Here is a 19,038-nt window from a genome sequence, read left to right as displayed (position 1 = left end):
CATGCAATTAAATGTGATTTATTGTACCAAAGATATCCAAAGTACTTGGGTTAGTGCAATAAGCGTGGAGGAAACCCTCTTGTCAGCTTCAGCCAACGCCTGTGGCCAAGTATATATAATGGCTGGACATGAATACACAGTCAGATGTTCCAGTAGAGCTTCAACTTAACTGAGCAACAGATCAGTTTATACCCTCTAGGGCAGTAGCGCCACAGTCTGTAACACCATGGTCATGCGCCAAAAACCTAGTAAAAGAATGGAAAAGATAAAACAAAAAGGAGAAAGGACACCTGCATGAGCTCTAAAGAGCCTTATAAAAAAACACCCATCAGACTGAATTTCAGATGTAAATGCGGAGTGAAAAGCTGGTTAACTTCACACATTGATGTAAAAGCAATAGGCTGGTGCTAATAAAATCTAATGGGTTTACAGATTTAAAAAACTAACATTAGCTGCCCTTAGTAAGGACATATATGTTAATGTGAAGACCATGAGATCTGGCACATACATATTTTTAACTGAATGCATGGCAAATGCTGGAGGTGGATTTTTAAGCTTTTATCTAACAAAAGAACTACATCTCAAAGATCTTCGGATTACTTTGCCGGGGAAATAATTCACATTGTGAGAGACGCAGCCAGATGTTTTAAGTCTTAACATGTGAGACCATTAAGCCTTATCTAAATCTTGAAAGTAATGTTTGGAGAGTGTTTTGGCATTAACATCACTCCATTACATTAAGTAATCCTGTACCTGCCCGCAGTTTATGTTCATTTTGAAAAAGTACAGCTTGTTCAGTAACTTTCAACTACTGTTTGCATTGCTTCAATTGAATGATGGAGCTTAATGTATGTTGCTTAGAGAGAGGGAAAAAAAGAATAGGTTAAAGAGTGTTAAGAGGTTATATAAAGAATGAGAGAACATCATGTTACTAAAGAATGCAGTATTACTAGAATAACACAATTCTATAGGCAATATTGACAATTTATAATGTAATTTTTAATCCCCCCGCCCAAATTATCTCAAAATAGCATAACTTGGTCTATCACTGAGCAAAGTAGCCTCTTTCATTAAAGAAAGTGACATCGTAAAACATTATAAAAAACTTTTATTAAAGTGCCTGTTATGTGTTAGTGTCATAGACATAAAATTTGATGGCAGATAAGAACCATTCAGTCCATCTATTTTGCCAATTTTCCTGTTGTAAGACTCAGGCCTTAATCAGTTCTGATATGATAGCTTTATGACTATCCCATGCATGTTTAAATTCTTGTATTCTATTAGCCTCCACCACTTCTGTTAGGAGGCTGTTCCATTTATCTACCACCCTCCCAGTGAACATCTAAACCTAACTCTCCAGATTATGACCTCTTCATCATTTTGGTAGCCCTCTTCTGAACTCTCTCCAACATTTCAATATCCTTCTGGAGATAGAGTTGCCAGAACTATACACAATAACGTAGGTGAGGCATGGACCAGAGATCTGTAAAGTGGCAGAACCAAGCCCCTCTTCTGGCTACTAATGTTACCACTACTAATCCTGCAGCCTGTTTGCTTTTTGGGATGCTTTATTGCCAAGTATGTCTCTTGTGTTGTTACTGACAGAACAGTTCCCCCTAATGCTATACTTTGCCTTGGGATTTTTACATCCCAAGTGCGTTATTTTACTTTTATCAACATTAAACCACAGCTGCCATACTTTTGACTATTCTGCTAATCACTTGTGATTCGCTTTGTTCCACCAGAAATGTCTCAGCTGTTGCAGGCCTTTGCAAATAGACTTAGCATTAAGATCTTTTTGTTATATGACTAATAGAAATATTAAGAAGTATTAGACATAATACATATTCGGGAGATACCCGCCACTAATAAGACCGTCTGTCTCCTGCCACTTACACACTTTATATTTTAAATTATTTTGAAGTTCAATGTTTACAAAACTCTGAAATACTAGCTAAAACAGCAGAATAAAACTAGATATTTTACATTAGCTAAGGTCAGTGGTAAGTATGCCTCTTCAGAGTTTTAATGAGTTTTCCATTTGTTTAATCCTTAAAAACTCAAAAAACCTCAGTGGAAATGAATTAATGGCGAGTGTCTCCCAATGGCTGATTTGGTCCATCAATTCATCAATTCTTGATGTATCGCTGGAAAGGGACATCCAACTGTATCTGCAAAGTGCATAGTGTTACCAGCAACCATGTCCCAAACAATCATGTCTTAGTGGTAACTAACCATTAACTATATCAAGAGAAAGGACAAGAATGTATCTTAATCAAATCTGATATGCTACAGAGACAATCAAATAAGTAAATGCTCTATAAAATGAGATTTCTCATATTTATAATGGTGAAATATGCTGTAATCCATCGACTATAGATATTTGATGTGGATGTTTTTAATTTATTTACAGATTTCACCGCATCCCTTGTTTTTTAAGACCCTTGCTTGCTTCTGTTTTTATAGATCTAGTAGTGTGTATGTACAGTATGCATGTGTGTGTATATTATATATTATACTGATTGACCTGTTTTTACTTTTTAGTGAGAAATGCAAGGCAAGAGGATTTACAGTGATTGTAGATGGGAGGAAATCCCAGTGGAATGTAGTAAAAACAGTGGTCCTCATGCTTCAGGTAAACCCTTTCCTTACCGGCTCTTCACGCCTTGTTTTCTTTTTTGTCTTAGTGATGTTTCCCTCCCATGAGAATAATACTTATGTGCTCAAATAGGAGATCTTAAGGCACTGTCTACTTCATATATACAAACATACACAGTGCCGTTAAAAAGTTTGGGGTCACTTACAATTGTCCTTTGTTTTTTTGAAAGAAAAGCAAATTGTGTCCATTAAAATTACATCAAAGGGATTGGAAATACAGCGCAGACAATGTTAATGTTGTTAATGACTATTGCAGCTGTATTTTTATTGGAATATCTTCATAAATGTACAGAGGCTCTTTATCACTCCCATCACTCCTGTGTTCCAGTGGCACGTTGTGTTGGCTAATCCAAGTTCACTTTAAAAGGCAAATTAGATCATTAGAAAACCCCTTTTGCAATTGTGTTAGTACATCTAGAAATGTCCTTGTTTGCTTGTGTGTGTGTGTGTGTGTGTGTGTGTGTGTGTGTGTATATATATATATACACAATTAATATCATTGTAAAAAAAATGTCTACTTAAATTGCCTGTAGAATAAGCTCAGAAAGGATACATATTAGAGAAATGGCTGTATATTCTCTCAGGGAGTCCCTGTGGACATATTTGGAATTGGGGTGGAATAGAGGTCTTATGCCCCATGCCAGCATATCTCTACTTGGCATATTTGCTTTCTACCTACATTTGTTTTCTTCTATAGATAAAATGTATGTGTAGTCCTGCTGTAATCCACTTTTATTTTATTATCTGCATCTCTTGCAAGAGGATCAGTATTTATATTAATAGCCACCCTGGCAACATGAACGAGTACGGCCACCAGGGTAGCTGCAAGCTTTGAGTGATGCTAGAGGTGAATAATGGAGTTGGCGTAATGCATGCGCTGTTGCTGTTCCCACCATGCCTGCCACTCAGAAGTCTTGAGCAGCAAAAGCAATTAAGATAAAGTGCGTTTTCCCTGGCCTCAGGCTGCTGTTTTAGTGTTCGGTTTCCAGGACCAACGCTTGCTTTGAAAGTCTCTCACCTCAAAGAAGTTACAGAAGTCAATATTCTCAATCGGTTATCTAATATTTGGAGATTTATGGGAACTGCAGGATTCTTTTTTGAGATTATATTAAAACTGACCTTGATCTGATCCTTCAAGCAAAGACCCGCAGCACTTAGAACTTTATCACGCTATTTGTGATTATTCCTCTCCTTCCTTAATATGATCTGTAACGTTCCCCTCTATGTGCCGTTTACTGCTCGATATTTGATCTTCTTTTCTAATTATATATAATTTGTGTTTTCTCAACAACTGATTTTAATCAGTAACAGCTTGTTTGACCCACATGAGCCTGTATTTATATGTTAATAAACATATGAGGTTAAGCAAATATCTACCAGATCCACAGAACACTCTAGTAATCATCAATCTAGAAGTAGCTCGGATCTTGGGTCCCTCTCAGCTACCGTAGAATTTTGAATACACTCTGCAGGGAGGTTTTTTGGCACTTCTTTGCCACAAAGAAACATAAAGTTTGATGATAGCTAAGAACCATTCTGCCCTTCCAGTCTGCTTGTTTTTCCTGATGTAAAGAATCGCACCTTAGGTGTCAGTCCTTTGACTTCAGGATAGTCATATGCCTCTGCCATGCACGTTTAAATCCCTTTACTGTATTAAACCTGCTCCACTTCTAATCACAAAGGGTGGCTTCTATATTTGTAAAACGTACGCCGGCTGTCTGAAGTATCGATCAAACCACATACTTTTTTAACGTAAGACTTTACTAGGCTTATTGATGGATTAAAAATGGGCACTGTAAGGGTTAAAAAAGTTTTTTTTGGGATAAAAAGAAACATTGCGTATAAAAGGAGGCCCACTCATTAATATACACCTTGAAGAAGCCATCTGGCGAAACGTGTTGTGCGATTGAACCACGTTTGATGCTGCCTGGTGTCGCTTTTCCAAGACCCAGAAAACTACCATCCGTACCGCTGTTCATCATTCAAAGATCCTTGCAATTATACACGGTACACCGTGTATCCACCGTCTGTCCACTGATGAGCATTCGCTATATATTTATATACATACAGTGTAGGAAAAAATTAACTGATCCCCTGCTGATTTTGTTTGCCCACTGACAAAGACATGATCATAATTTTAATGATATGTTTATTTATACAGTGAGAGACAGAAAAGCAACAAAAAATCCAGAATAATGCATTTCAAATAAATAGATTTGCATTTTACTCAGTGAAATAAGTATTTGTATCAGAGGTCACACGTTTCTTGTAGTTTGCCACCAGGTTTGCACACATCTAAGGAGGGATTTTGTCCCACTCCTCTTAGCAGATCCTCTCCAAGTCATTAAGGTTTCGAGGCTGACGTTTGGCAACTCGAACCTTCAGCTCCTTCCACAGATGTTCTTGGGGTCATAGGCAGCATTCCTCCCCCTCCAAACACGGCGAGTTGCATTGATGACAAGATTTTGGTCTCATCTGACCACAACACTTGCATCCAGTTCTCCTCTAAATCATTCAGATGTTCATTGGCAAACTTCAGACGGGTCTGTACATGTGCATTCTTGAGCAAGGGGACCTTGCAGGCTGCAGGATTTTAGTCCTTCATGGCATACTGTTTTACCAGTTGTTTTCTTGGTCACTATGGTCCCAGGTGCCTTGAGATCATTGACAAGATCCTCCCATGTAATTCTGGGCTGATTCCTCACTGTTCTCATGATCATTGAAACTTCACGAGGTGGGATCTTGCATGGAGCCCCAGACCGAGGGAGATTGGCAGTTATTTTGTGTTTCTTCCATTTGTGAATAATCACACCAACCTTCTCACCAAGCTGCTTGGCGATGGTCTTGTAGCCCATTCCAGCCTTGTGTAGGTCTACAATCTTGTCCCTGACATCCTTGGACAGCTCTTTGGACTTGACCATGGTGGAGAGTTTGGAATCTGATTGATTTATTGCTTCTGTGGACAGGTGTCTTTTATACAGGTTACAAGCCATTTAAGAGAGTGCTCCTAATCTCAGCTTGTTACCTGTATAAAAGTCACCTGCGAGCCAAACATCTTGCTGATTGATAGGGGATCAAATACTTATTTCACTTATTGAGTAAAATGCAAATCAATTTATAACCTTTTTGAAATGTGTTATTCTGTATCTCAGTGCTCAAATAAACCTACCGTTAAAATTAGACTGATCAGTAGATGCCATTTCCAAATGAAAGTCTATTTATTTATTCGAAGAATGTGTCTTTTTGAACAGCAAATCACTGATTTCTAATCACGAGGAGATCCAACTTTCTGGTAACCATATTCTCCCAATTCTTCCAGTATGAACATATTAAAATGCTCTACAGTTCTTTGATTACTTTGCAGTTTCAGTGAAAATGAACAAAACAATTTAATATTTTTTAATGATCGCTATTAATTCTCATTACCAGTTATGAAATATTTATGATCATTTAGAGAGAGAAAAGCAGGAACATGCTTTTACGTTGAACAGATTAAAGACTTGCTTTAATTGGGTTGTTAACATGATAAATGCATGTAAATGCTTCAGTTGTAGTTCATTCTATACAGTTATCCAGGAAATAATGCCAGTTTACTTTTTCTTTTTACTAACGAGCCATACAAGAGTTTGAGCTAGAATACCCTTTGGGGGTTGGTTTTTCAATTTCGTATTATGATTATTAATTTATATTCCTCAACACTGTACAATATACTAACATGCTGAGTTTTCATTTTTATTAGCTTAATAAACCTTAAGTTCAGGAAACTGGTAACGTTAGTATAGATTGAGGTGATGTGAAAAGGTATTTACAGTGTTAGTATGATAATATGTTAGACTATGACGGAATAGCAATGGTTCAGTAACATTACTTTTAAAATGATGTACTACGCTATATATATATATATATATATATATATATATATATACAATAAATATCATTGTAAAAAAAATATCTACTTAGATAAACTATATTATACATATTTTATATTGCTTATCAAAAAATCTTACATTTTATACAAAGTAAAGTTTGTCATAAAACAAGTTGGGCTAGAGAAAGGTCAAATAGGATCAACATGTCACTAGTTGATGTGATAACGAAAAACCTTGTATAACATTGCTTATGCTTTTGACTTAATACATAGTGGGGGGCAACATAAAAGCGGTATTGATCACAATGAGTTACAAGGTGGACTGGTAGAAAAAGGCAGTAATCTGCTGGGCATTAAATATATATTTCGTTTCTTTACGATTGAAGCAGTTGTCAGGGGCTGATTACATAATCATTTTATCCGTGATAAAGTTTAAATGGCAAAAAATCCTGCTAAATGTATGGTTTTTGGCAGCGTGTGGTTCAGTTCCTTGGTACAGCAATGATTGAAACACGTTGGTTTAAAGTTCAGCTAAGTATTTTGTTACCAGCTGGAGGGGTTGAATAATGGACTGAAATTTGAACTGCTGAGAACAGTCAGAACTTTGTTTGCCTCTTACTAATCCAATTTTTCCTTTCTTTCTTTCATTCTTTTTCTTTTTTTTACATTCATTTACTAGAAACAAAATCTTAGTCCTTTCGCTTTCTCATATAATTGCCAAACTTTCTTTGATTACAATTGCATAATATAATCTTTATGTAAGTAGTTGACGTTTTAACAATTAAATGGATTATCTCCAGATTGTCGATTCGTTTGTTTAGATAAAATTGAATTATCCATTATATGCTCTGTCAAGACTTGTTAAATGTGTATGTGTGTGGATGTGATAAAATTATAATGTTTTTTAATTGTTTCCTTTTGAAACATAGTCTCTTCTAAATTCTTACTGGTTCTCGGCAGTGACCCGAGAGTTCCTATTGGCTGGTGGGTAGCCTCAGCATGTAATTGTTATTATGAAAGCGAGCCAACTATTTTCAGGGTTCCATGAAAGTAAAGAATTCAGCTGGTTCATATACACATTACAATTCCTAGTCCTACATTCACATACTTTCTAAATCTGTTATGTTTGTAGATTACAAATTATGTTTATATGGAGGGATTGGGCATTCATTAAAGGGGAAAAAAAGTTTCAGCCAGTTTTACATTTTAAAATATACTTAGATTTATTTGTACAAATAGTTTTGATGCAGAAGCTACATTGTGTTTTGATACATTATAGCTAAGGGGTATTTGTGTATTTTTCCTGTAATTTTTGCTGTTAAATCCTGTGCATCTGCCGTAGTTTGGGATCAGTTGAGATAAGAACTGGGTATGTTAAAATATGTTGATTAAAATTCATTCTACCTTTTCCATTCTTCAGCACTAGCATGTGTTTAAACCAGTTTAACTCTCTTTCTTATTCATTTCCAGAATGTTGTTCCAGCCGAAGTGTCTTTGGTTTGTGTAGTGAAACCAGATGAGTTTTGGGATAAGAAAGTTACGCATTTTTGTTTTTGGAAAGAGAAGGACAGACTTGGATTTGAGGTAAGCAAGATAAATATTTTGTTTTAATTATTTTCTCATGCAGGCCTTCACCAGGCTGACGTATGACAACATGTAGGTTACATGATTATCTTGTTTGTTTATACATGGCTTTGTGTGTTAATGCTAGAATTGGCATACCACAACACGTTTGAGCCATATCCACCATGGGCTGTAGTCTGGACCCGTGTGTCTTTGCCTTAGCATCATCGGTAAAGGAACTTGTTATTCACCCACATTATTCCAGAAGGAACCGGTAACAGATGATATATTCTGAGACAGGGAACGATATTTACCCCTCTTCACTTCTGATACCTTCACTTCTGATACCCTTCTGATGAGGCTGACTAAAGAATGTACTACCGGTGAAGGTGGTAAACATAAGCTGAAATCCCTTTGGTTATTTACTAAACTGGAATTGGTAGTTTTTGCATCATGGAATGGATGAGCACATCAGTAGGTTAACTTGTTAACTTGTGGACAGTTATGGAGACCCCATCTCCAGAAGGATATAGACACATTGAAGAGAGTTCAGAGGATGACTACCAAGAAAGTGAAGAAATGTGATAGAAACATTTAAATACTTTAAGGAAGGGAAGTTTATTTCAGAGATTTACAGCAAGAGGTCGTAATTTAAAACTGTAAAGAGGTTTACATTTATTGTAAGAAAGTTTTATTTCACCAATAGGACATTAGATAAATGGAGCAGCCTCCCATCAGAAGTTGTAGTGGGTAATGAAGTGATGGAATTTAAACATGCTGGTATAGTCATAAAGCTGTCCTGAAGAGTAGACAAAGGACTGATTAAGGTCTGAGTCTTTACATCAGGAACAATAAGCAGGGTAGATGGGCCAAATGGTTCTTATGTGCCATCAAATATGATGTTTCAAATTCCATATCTACTAAATGGCCCATAAAGCTGCCTGTCCATAGGTTCCAGTTTAACACCTATTAGTATCAGCCTGTGAGTCACATTACCAATGTGCTGTGATATGAAAGCACATGATATGTTCTCCGATAACTCCAATTTATAATATTACTCTTTGTTCCTTTATTTAATATTACTACTTGTATTGTATGTTCAGCTGATGCAAGTTCTAAGAAAACTTGTATCATATTATTGTTATGTAAATTATAGAAGCAACCAGTTTAAGTAGTAAGCTTAATCTTGAATTAAAGGTATTGTTGTTTGTGAAACCGTTTAATGTAAATGCTTAGCTTTAGGGCTGCAACTAACGATTATTTTAATAATCGATTAATCGGCCGATTATTTTTTCGATTAATCGATTAATCGGATAAAAAAAACAATATGCAAATTTTTCGTTTATTTAAAAGAATTTAATGAACTGGATGTTAAAAAACAACTTAAAATTTACATTAACATTCTTATTTTGTTATGATGTAATAAAAAACAATATTTTCAAAGTACAAGAACCCAAACACAATATTTATGAAACAAAATAACCCCAAACATTCTGAAAAGAGGTGGACTATTACTGTTCAAGAAACTTTGCCCCAGCACTTTGCACTTTGCACCCAGCACTTTGCACCCAGCACTTTGCACCCAGCACTTTGCACCCAGCACTTTGCACCCAGCACTTTGCACCCAGCCCTGGCACTTTGCACCCAGCACTTTGCACCCAGCACTTTGCCCCAGCCCTGGCACTTTGCATCCAGCACTTTGCACCCAGCATTCAGCACTTTGCACCAGCACTTTGCACTTTGCACCCAGCCCTGGCACTTTGCACCCAGCACTTTGCACCCAGCCCTGGCACTTTGCACCCAGCACTGGCACTTTGCACCCAGCACTTTGCACTGTGCCCCTGCACCCAGTCTCTAACTCTGCCCTGCACCCAGCCCTGCCCCCACATTCTGCCCTGCCCCCACACTCACACTCTGCCCTGCACCCACTCTGCCCTGCACCCACACTCACACCCTGCCCTGCATCCCCACCCCCACTCTGCCCTGCACCCAGTCTCCCACTCTGCTCTGCACCCACACTCACACCCTGCATCCCCACCCCCACTCTGCCCTGCACCCAGTCTCCTGCCCTGCACCCCCACCCCCACTCTGCCCTGCACCCCCACCCCCACTCTGCCCTGCACCCCCACCCCCACTCTGCCCTGCACCCACACTCACGAACCGCTCTGTGCGAATGGAGCCACTCGCACAGAGCGAACCGCTCTGTGCGAATGGAGCCACTCGCACAGAGCGAACCGCTCTGTGCGAATGGAGCCACTCGCACAGAGCGAACCGCTCTGTGCGAATGGAGCCACTCGCACAGAGCGAACCGCTCTGTGCGAATGGAGCCACTCGCACAGAGCGAACCGCTCTGTGCGAATGGAGCCACTCGCACAGAGCGAACCGCTCTGTGCGAATGGAGCCACTCGCACAGAGCGAACCGCTCTGTGCGAATGGAGCCACTCGCACAGAGCGAACCGCTCTGTGCGAATGGAGCCACTCGCACAGAGCGAACCGCTCTGTGCGAATGGAGCCACTCGCACAGAGCGAACCGCTCTGTGCGAATGGAGCCACTCGCACAGAGCGAACCGCTCTGTGCGAGTGGAGCCACTCGCACAGAGCGAACCGCTCTGTGCGAATGGAGCCACTCGCACAGAGCGAACCGCTCTGTGCGAGTGGAGCCACTCGCACAGAGCGAACCGCTCTGTGCGAGTGGAGCCACTCGCACAGAGCGAACCGCTCTGTGCGAGTGGAGCCACTCGCACAGAGCGAACCGCTCTGTGCGAGTGGCTCCATTCGCACAGAGCGATTCGCTCTGTGCGAGTGGCTCTGTGCGATCCGTGCACATAGACACGAAGAATACTTACCTCCGGAACGCGTCACATCCGTCACGTAGCTAGAAGGCGGAGACTGCAGAGCGTGTAGCAGAAGCGGGGAACGCTCGCGGAGGTAAGTAAAAGGAGCCGAGTGCTCCAACAACGAATTGATCACTCGATTAATCGATAACGGAAATCGTTATCGATGATTTCCGTTATCGATTATTATCGATTTTATCGATTCGTTGTTTCAGCTCTACTTAGCTTTAAAGTCCAATCTTGTGTTGTGCCGTTGAGCTGATTTTAATGTCATCTCTGCTTGCCGAAGTAGCAGGGATGGTCTTTTAATAACGTTTGTTACCAGCAGCAAAGAAACACAAATTGGAAATACATTCTCCAGAGCTTTAATAACTCATCCTGTGACTGATCTGTGTTTTCACAAGGATCACAGTTACAACAGTGTAAACGAATAAGAACCAACACACTAATGCGAGCATGTCTGGGAAAAGCTTCTGGCATATATTGTGAATTTTGACAACCCGCATGATGCCAGGAACGACATCGGCTGAGCTTAAAATTAAAATACTTCTCAATATATGTTCCTGTTCTTCATGCTGTAAATAAAACATGTTTAAGCTTAATTCAAAGTGTAATCCTCTTCTAGCTACGTGTGATCAGTCCAATTTCAGAAATATAGTTTATAACCCAGTGTGATGAGTAATATTAGAAGTAATAGAGCTATCTGGATGAAATGATGATCTATAGTCCACAAGATTTCCGCTCCTACTGTCACACGTTCTAGCAACTGCTTTTAAAAATGTGTTTTGTGGTTTGTTATTTTTTTTGGGTCAGTCTACCACTTAACTCACGCTTTCTTAAATCAAAGTACATTCTCCTTTTGTGTGTGTGTGTATAATATATATATATATATATATATATTTATAATCCTACATCCATCAAAATGGTGAAAATGCCTTCTTGACTTCAAAGTGACACTAGATCATATACTATAACTAATCATGTCCTTATATTAAGTTTGTAGCCACCTCTGCACTTTTTTATTTTTAAGAACAGACTTGCACTGCATATTCAAAGTGAGTTCTTATACCGGGCAAAATGATATTTCCTTCATGTGACTCAATACTAGACCTGTTCAAATGGGCCAAAAACAATTCAGGCAAATGTTTCAGGTTTTTTTTGTTGGCCCATTCATTTTCAGCCAAGGAATTCTGTTTTTGCTCATTTGTTTCAGACAAAAATCTGGCTTTTTAAATTCTGAAACGAAATCTGTTGTCTGACACTTGTTCACTATTACTTTCTCACATTCTCAGTAACTCGCTCTCATTCACTCTCTCACACACTCTGAATGTCTCCCTACCTTATGCGCTGACTGGTTCCGTGTCTCGCAGCTCTACTTCTTCTCTAACATTCTCTTGTTGTTCTTCATCTTCTTGTTCTTCTCTCTTCTATCTTCCCTCTTCTTTGTTTGTCAGCATCTCTGCAGACATGACCTCCCCGGAAACACCGCCATTTTTGCGGAATTTCACAGGGATGTCCTCAGAGATGCAGACGAAGAAGGAAGATGGTGGGTGGAGAAGGTATGGTGAAATTCAGAGAGTGAATGAGAGAATAAGAGAACATAGCGTGTGAGTGAATGAGTCCATGAAATTCCAACAAAAAGTCTGAGCTTTTTTGCTTTGTTTTTGTTCTTTCATGGGGGTCTTGCCTTGTTTTCAGAGAATGCACAAGTCTACTCAATACCCCCTTTTAAACATAACAATATCTTCTTTGCAACTGCTGGATTGTCCAGTTGTTCCCAAATCCTTCTCATTTAAAGATTTCTAACACAACCCTCCATATAAGGTATAATTTTCCCAGATTGGATAATATTGAGTTTGCCAACATTAAGTCTCATCTGCCACTTGGCTGTCCAGTCCTCCAAATTGACCAAATCTCCTTACAGGGAAGTAACATCTAGTTCATCTAGTTACCTTACCAAATTGTGTGTAATCTGCCAGCAGAGATGCATGGCTTTTAATAACCCACTGCAACATCTTTAATTAAAACATTAAATAAGAGGAGGTGTAGGACAGAATTTTTCATTAACTACTGCTCTCAGAACTTTATCTTTCAGGCGGTTATCAATCCAAGTGTAAGCAATATAGCATAAGCCTTTCTCTTTCAATTTGAACAGTAAGTTTTTATGTGAAGCTATATCACATGCTTTTACGAAAATCTAAATTAATCACGCTGACACATTTTTACTCACATCTTCATAGAAGGAATTTATGTTGGTCTGACATGGTAAAACATGATCATTTTACTCTTACTAATGATATTAATGGACAAAATGTATTCCTTAACATTATCTCGTAATGTGGAATTGTGCAGGACAGAAAATTCCCAGAAACCATGAAAGTTTACTGCCCAGTCATATACTGCTGTAGGAAAAAAATGCAGTAATATTATGTGTCTAGAATGAAATGGATAAAAGACCATTTATCACAATGTGACAATACCAAAGGCTCTCTAAGTAAGTGGCAAAGTACTGCAATGTCTATAATGCTTTAGGAGTTTGGCCATTCCCATCACAGGTGAAACAGGAGCTGGTGTTTTATAAAATGACTTACAATCTACTTTTATATGCATTTATGTTTGAGGGTGCTCTGTAAACTGGAGTATCCCTTTAATGTATCTGTAATAGTTTGCGGCATTATAAAATTAACTTTGTCATTTGCTCTTGGGAGAAGAAATTGTCTCAAGTTTTTGTGCCTGAGTAATGGTTTCATTTTACTTGGATTCCAAGTTTTCTGAACTGCAGCTTTGCAGAATACATTTTATAGACTTTTTTTTTTTCCATTGGAAAATTATGCATTCAGAGGAATTTCTCTAGACATTAATCACCAGTCCTACCTATTGGTTTTTGTAACCAGTACCAGATGGCATGCTGCTCATATGCTAGTAAGGTCTGTTTTTAAAATAATTCTGGACTTTAATAGAATAAAGTGTTTTGTGTATGTCTGTTTTTTACATCTTTACTCTCTAATCCAAAATTCTGCCTTTCAACTCTATATCAATCCTTAGCATGCGACTAAAATCCCCTGTAACCTTATATACAGAAATTCTCCACAAAGGAGAAGAAACAACAAATTACCGAACCTCTATTGGCTCTTCTTTTTTCCTCTTTCTTTTCTATTTTGGGCTACCCTGCCCCAGGTGCAATTTAGCCATGCTTCGCTGGTTCTTGCCTGCTTCCTCCTGCCTCAAAAACAAACATGGTGGACCTGCCTATGGTTTTCACATGTTTAGTCCTTACAATTTAACACTATACTCTTATCTGCCAAATACATAGTGAGGAGCCAAATACATGTTTGGCATTGACAACATACTGCACTAATCCTTTACTTTTTGGTGCTGGCTGTTGTTAGTTTAAAGGGAATTTAGAAGAGATACATAGCTGGAAAAAGCAATATGTTGAATACGGATATTGCTGGCCCTAGTCCAGCAGTGCTGCTCTAGTCAGGACAATGAAATGAATGTAGGACTGTGATATTAACCTTTATTTCCCTCTGTGGGATCCTTTCATTTCCTTTTCTGATTGTTATGTTCCGTTTAGCAGGGTTTCTCAATACAGAATGTTTGCCTTACCGGTTATGAGCACCAAATACAGCAACCTGAATGCACTGTCCTATAATAAACTATTGTGGCTCCGTGTCAATTGTGATCTTCTTCCTCGCACTAAAGCACTGATCAAGTAAAACACACTCTAATAATATTATTTTGCCACAAGCAGCTTTACTTTATCACAAGCACCCTGCAAGTACTAATTATTTAGTTTATTTATAATTTATTTTTTGGGGGAGAGTAATTTTATTAAAATGCATATGCCTATCAGACATGTAAATGGTTCTTCATGGATAAATGACATTATCAGTTAAGTGTGACTTAAAAATAAGGTAAACTTACTAAAGTGTGAAATTGATTAGAATATAGATAATGTGTCTGTGCAGAAATCATGAACTTTCTAGGCATATCCAATATTTTTGTAGTAATCAAAATCCATCGTTTTATGGATAGAAATTTCTTATATCACACTTTATGCATTGCTCTTCTGAATATGCATGTTTATGAAATATTTATACATTCTACATAAATTATATTGACTAATCCTTAACATTGTTCTGGCAAGTCATTATTAGCCATGTGCGGTACGATACTCTTGCCTCAGGGGAGGGCTGGCAGCAATCCGTCTGGAGGATAATCCCAGCCAGGCCCATTAATGCAGCAGTCTAAAGAGCATTTGGAAGACTAAAGGGAATATATAAAGGGAACATAGGAAGGATTCCGTTAATAAGTAAATACTTCATAGGGCCGTTGTTAGAGCCCTTGACTCACAGTTATATATGGAATTGCAAGTAAAACACACAAAGCTTCAGGCAGTGCCCCAATGGCAGAGAATACTAAAGAATATAAGGGGACAATTGCCAGCATACCCTCCCTTGCCAGCACTCGCTTGTCTGGCCTGCACAACTATAGCCCTCAAATGAAAAGTTGTTTTAATTCAAAACATAGCTCCCAAGTGTGTCTGTTTAGAAGGGATGGAATATCACGTTTTATTAGGTCAACACAAAGAAGATGCTTTCAGGACTTCAGAGGCCTCTCTTTTGAGATGAGGTTTTCTATTTGAGGTTCTTATGTGACTACAACTTTTTCTGCTGGTCCAATTAAAAAAGCCTTGACTGAAGACCCAATGACTTTTTGGACCAATACATCCATATTGGTTTTTGTGCTTAAGAGGGACAATCCAATTTTAGGAGATCTGAATTGTTGGTGGGTTTCAGTGCATCGCCATGTTCTACAGCCCTAAACAACTTCTTTGTATATAAATTACCAAAAGTGTGTTTATAAGTTAATTGTATAAAAAAATATAGTATTTCAATTCCTTACTTGTTTACATTAGTAACCCTGTAGGTAAGCCTCCAGCCATTTCCCCCAAGAGTTTTCCTTTTTTCCTTTTTAATAACGTGCAGATATTTAAAGACACACATAGATCTAAATAGAAACATAGAATTTAATGACAGACCATTCGGCCTATCTAGGCTCCCCCTTTTTCCTGATTTAAAGACTCAGGTCTTAATCGCTCCTTGACTCTAAAGTAAAAAGTGCTGAAGTGGATCGGCCTTGTGAAGTGATTTGAGACACTAACCCATGTGAGTGTATATGTATACAGTATATGTGTATGTGTATATATATATATTTAATAAATGATTATTAACTTTATTATTTATTAGTATCTTTTATTTATATAACGCCAACAATTTACGCAGCGCTTCTTGCAATACATATATTCAAGCGGTATGACAAGACTAGAATTGACAGACTAAGACAAACCGATACATTAAGTGGAGAGAGCCCTGCTCGCAAATCAGTTATAAAACAAAATTGACAGTAATTGCTTTTGATTTTCATGGCACTAAGAAGCAGAAAAATTGTAGACATAAATCCTTGATTGGGATTTGAAAGTACGCTAGCTCTTTTAAAAATCTTTGTGTACTAAGCAGTATATATTCCCTCATTTTTTTTTTTTTAAAGCAGCTGGATCTCTTCACTGTACATGTTGCTTGTCAAGGTGCAGCCTTGATCATATTTATAGTTATGTTATTAGTTTATTACCATTCTCATTCTATTTGTGGTAGAACTACTATACCAGTAGTGACAGGGTGACCACAAACCTTTCGCAAGGACTTCATTCTTTTTCTTACTACTATTCACATTGCATTGGCTGTTTTCATGACACTAGGCCTGACAAATACTTGTCTTGGGGTATGGTTAACCTTGAGTCACCTTACTAATGATTCAGTTTACTTTAAATCAAAATTATTGATGCCGAGCAAGAGGACTCCTGGGGGGAAAAAAAACAAGTTGAATCCACCACCCAAACAACAAAAATACAGAGAGTAATAAACATGCAAGTGACCTAAAATCTTGTCGCTACTCTCATAGCTTCAAGACATGCAGGAATTGCTAGGGTGACAAATTCACATAAATATATAACTATATACATACATTTTTTAACCATATCCAAGAGCAGACTGAAAAGGCAGTGGCTAGTGTTTAACTGTCCAGTTGGCTGACTGAGGGGAGGCCAAGGCTGCCTGTTTCTTGAGTTCCATTAAAACTTAACCATTTGCGGTCAAGCCAGTCAAATGCTGACAGCTTGGCAACCCTAGATGTTGGCCTTTAACCCTTGTGTGTGCTGGTTTGCGGGCTTTCTTGTGCATAATCTTTAGAAGAGGCTTCCTTCTGGGACGACAGCCATGCAGACAAATTTGATGCAGTGTGCGGCGTATGGTCTGATCACTGACAGGCTGACCCCCCACCCCTTCAAACTCTGAAGCAATGCTGGCAGCACTCATACGTCTATTTCCGAAAGACAACCTCTGGATATGACGCTGAGCACGTGTTCTGAGTGGAACCTGTCCCGTGAAACCGCTGTATGGTCTTGCCCACCGTTCTGCAGCTCAGTTTCAGGGTCTTGGCAATCTTCTTATAGCCTAGGCCATCTTTGTGTAGAGCAACAATTCCTTTTTTCAGATCCTCAGAGAATTCTTTGCCATGCGGTGCCATGTTGAACCTCCAGTGACCAGTATGAGAGAGTGTGAGAGCGATAACTCCAAATTTAACACACCTGCTCCCCAATCACACCTGAGACCTTGTCACAAGGCAACGGGGATGGATAATGGCTAATTGGGGCTAATTTGGACCTTTCCACTTAAGGGTGTACTCACTTTTGTTGCCAAGGTTTAGACAATAATGGCTGTGTGTTATTTTGAGGGGACAGCAAATTTACACCATTATACAGGCTGTACACTCACTACTTTACATTGTAGCAGAGTGTCATTTTTTTCAGTGTTGTCACATGGAAAGATATAATAAAATATTTACAAAAATGCAAGGGGTGTTCTTACTTTTGCTGTCCATGGAACACCGTGTGTTGCCGAAAAAATCATAATAATTTTGTGATTTTGTAGCACCTATTGTCACCTGTCAGAATTCCTGGGGATGCCGTAGGCTTTGGCAAAGCGTTGCTCGATCATTATAAGAGAAGAGCAAATCTGTCAGGCCCAACATGATTGCTTGTGTGTTGATTTGCTTTTAGAGAAGCTAATCATGTTGTGTTCGCTTTGTGCTTATCATACAAAGGAAGCCATGCCAATCGGCGGGACTTTATTTTGGATTTTTACACCCGTACACAATAAAGTTGTTTGCTTTAATTACCAGTTATTTTTTTTTTTTAGTGAAACGTTACATACTGTGGAGCTGTTATTTCATTACCGCTGTGTTTTTTTCTATTTTTTTCCCTCCTTATTTTGTCTTGGCTCTTGTCAGTTTTTAATAGTTATGGGAGGCCACAGCTACATTAAGGATTAATTTATTTACTGAACATAGAGAGCTCTAGGAGTCAAGGGCTTGCTTTGTGCGATTGTACCCTAAAGAAAATACCTGTATGAATACTGTACTTTTGACTACTTTTGTTGTCCCGTCCCTTTATGATACTGTAAAGCACTAAGTATATCTGTTAGCATAAGAATATACAAAAATATATACAATTGTCTTGGAGGTTGATGCCAAGCAGAATCTATATATGGTCACATCAAGATGGCCTGTTGGTTAACTCTAACCCGTTAGCTGTTGCCTGAATTAAAGTCACGTCATCTGCTATCTTTTTTGATCCATCTTTACTGTTCCACTAATTCTGCCAAGACTCTGCAGGTTCCAGACCCGATAGTTTGGTCTGCTCTTTTTGAAACATTTTCATGGTGAACTGTGAACATGGTGTACGTTGCATGTAGTGTTTCAAGCATTGTAGGAATATGTGTGTTGTTTAAATGAGCGGTGATGATAATGGGTCTCTCCTTATAGGTTATATTAGTTTCTGGAAACAAACTAACAAGATACATAGAACCAAACCAACTGACAGAAGAGTTTGGTGGCAGTCTCACCTACGATCACATGGACTGGCTGAATAAAAGACTAGTAAGTATTACTTATTCTGGTTTGTATTAAGCCTTTGCGCTTAACTCTTGGTGTTACACATGATATCCTTAAATGTTAATACATCTTCCAGACCTGTGTCCTGTTTTTATGAATCTT

The 19,038-nt window shown here is 38.6% G+C and overlaps 1 protein-coding gene across 2 annotated transcripts in view; it reads left to right on the top strand.

The window, feature by feature from the left end:
* Positions 1-19,038, top strand: part of SESTD1 (SEC14 and spectrin domain containing 1) — a 61,960-nt gene that overhangs the window by 27,030 nt on the left and 15,892 nt on the right. For both annotated transcript variants that reach the window (XM_053470967.1, XM_053470966.1), the window contains exons 4-6: positions 2,545-2,635; positions 7,997-8,110; positions 18,808-18,921. In XM_053470967.1, the coding sequence (XP_053326942.1) occupies positions 2,545-2,635; positions 7,997-8,110; positions 18,808-18,921 (319 nt within the window). The remainder of the gene's footprint in view (positions 1-2,544; positions 2,636-7,996; positions 8,111-18,807; positions 18,922-19,038) is intronic.

The sequence above is a fragment of the Spea bombifrons genome, chromosome 7 (assembly GCF_027358695.1).
Source record: "Spea bombifrons isolate aSpeBom1 chromosome 7, aSpeBom1.2.pri, whole genome shotgun sequence".
NCBI classification, from domain to species: domain Eukaryota; kingdom Metazoa; phylum Chordata; class Amphibia; order Anura; family Pelobatidae; genus Spea; species Spea bombifrons.
Note: the sequence above shows the minus strand (reverse complement) of the source record. Positions and strands in the feature narration are given on the sequence as shown.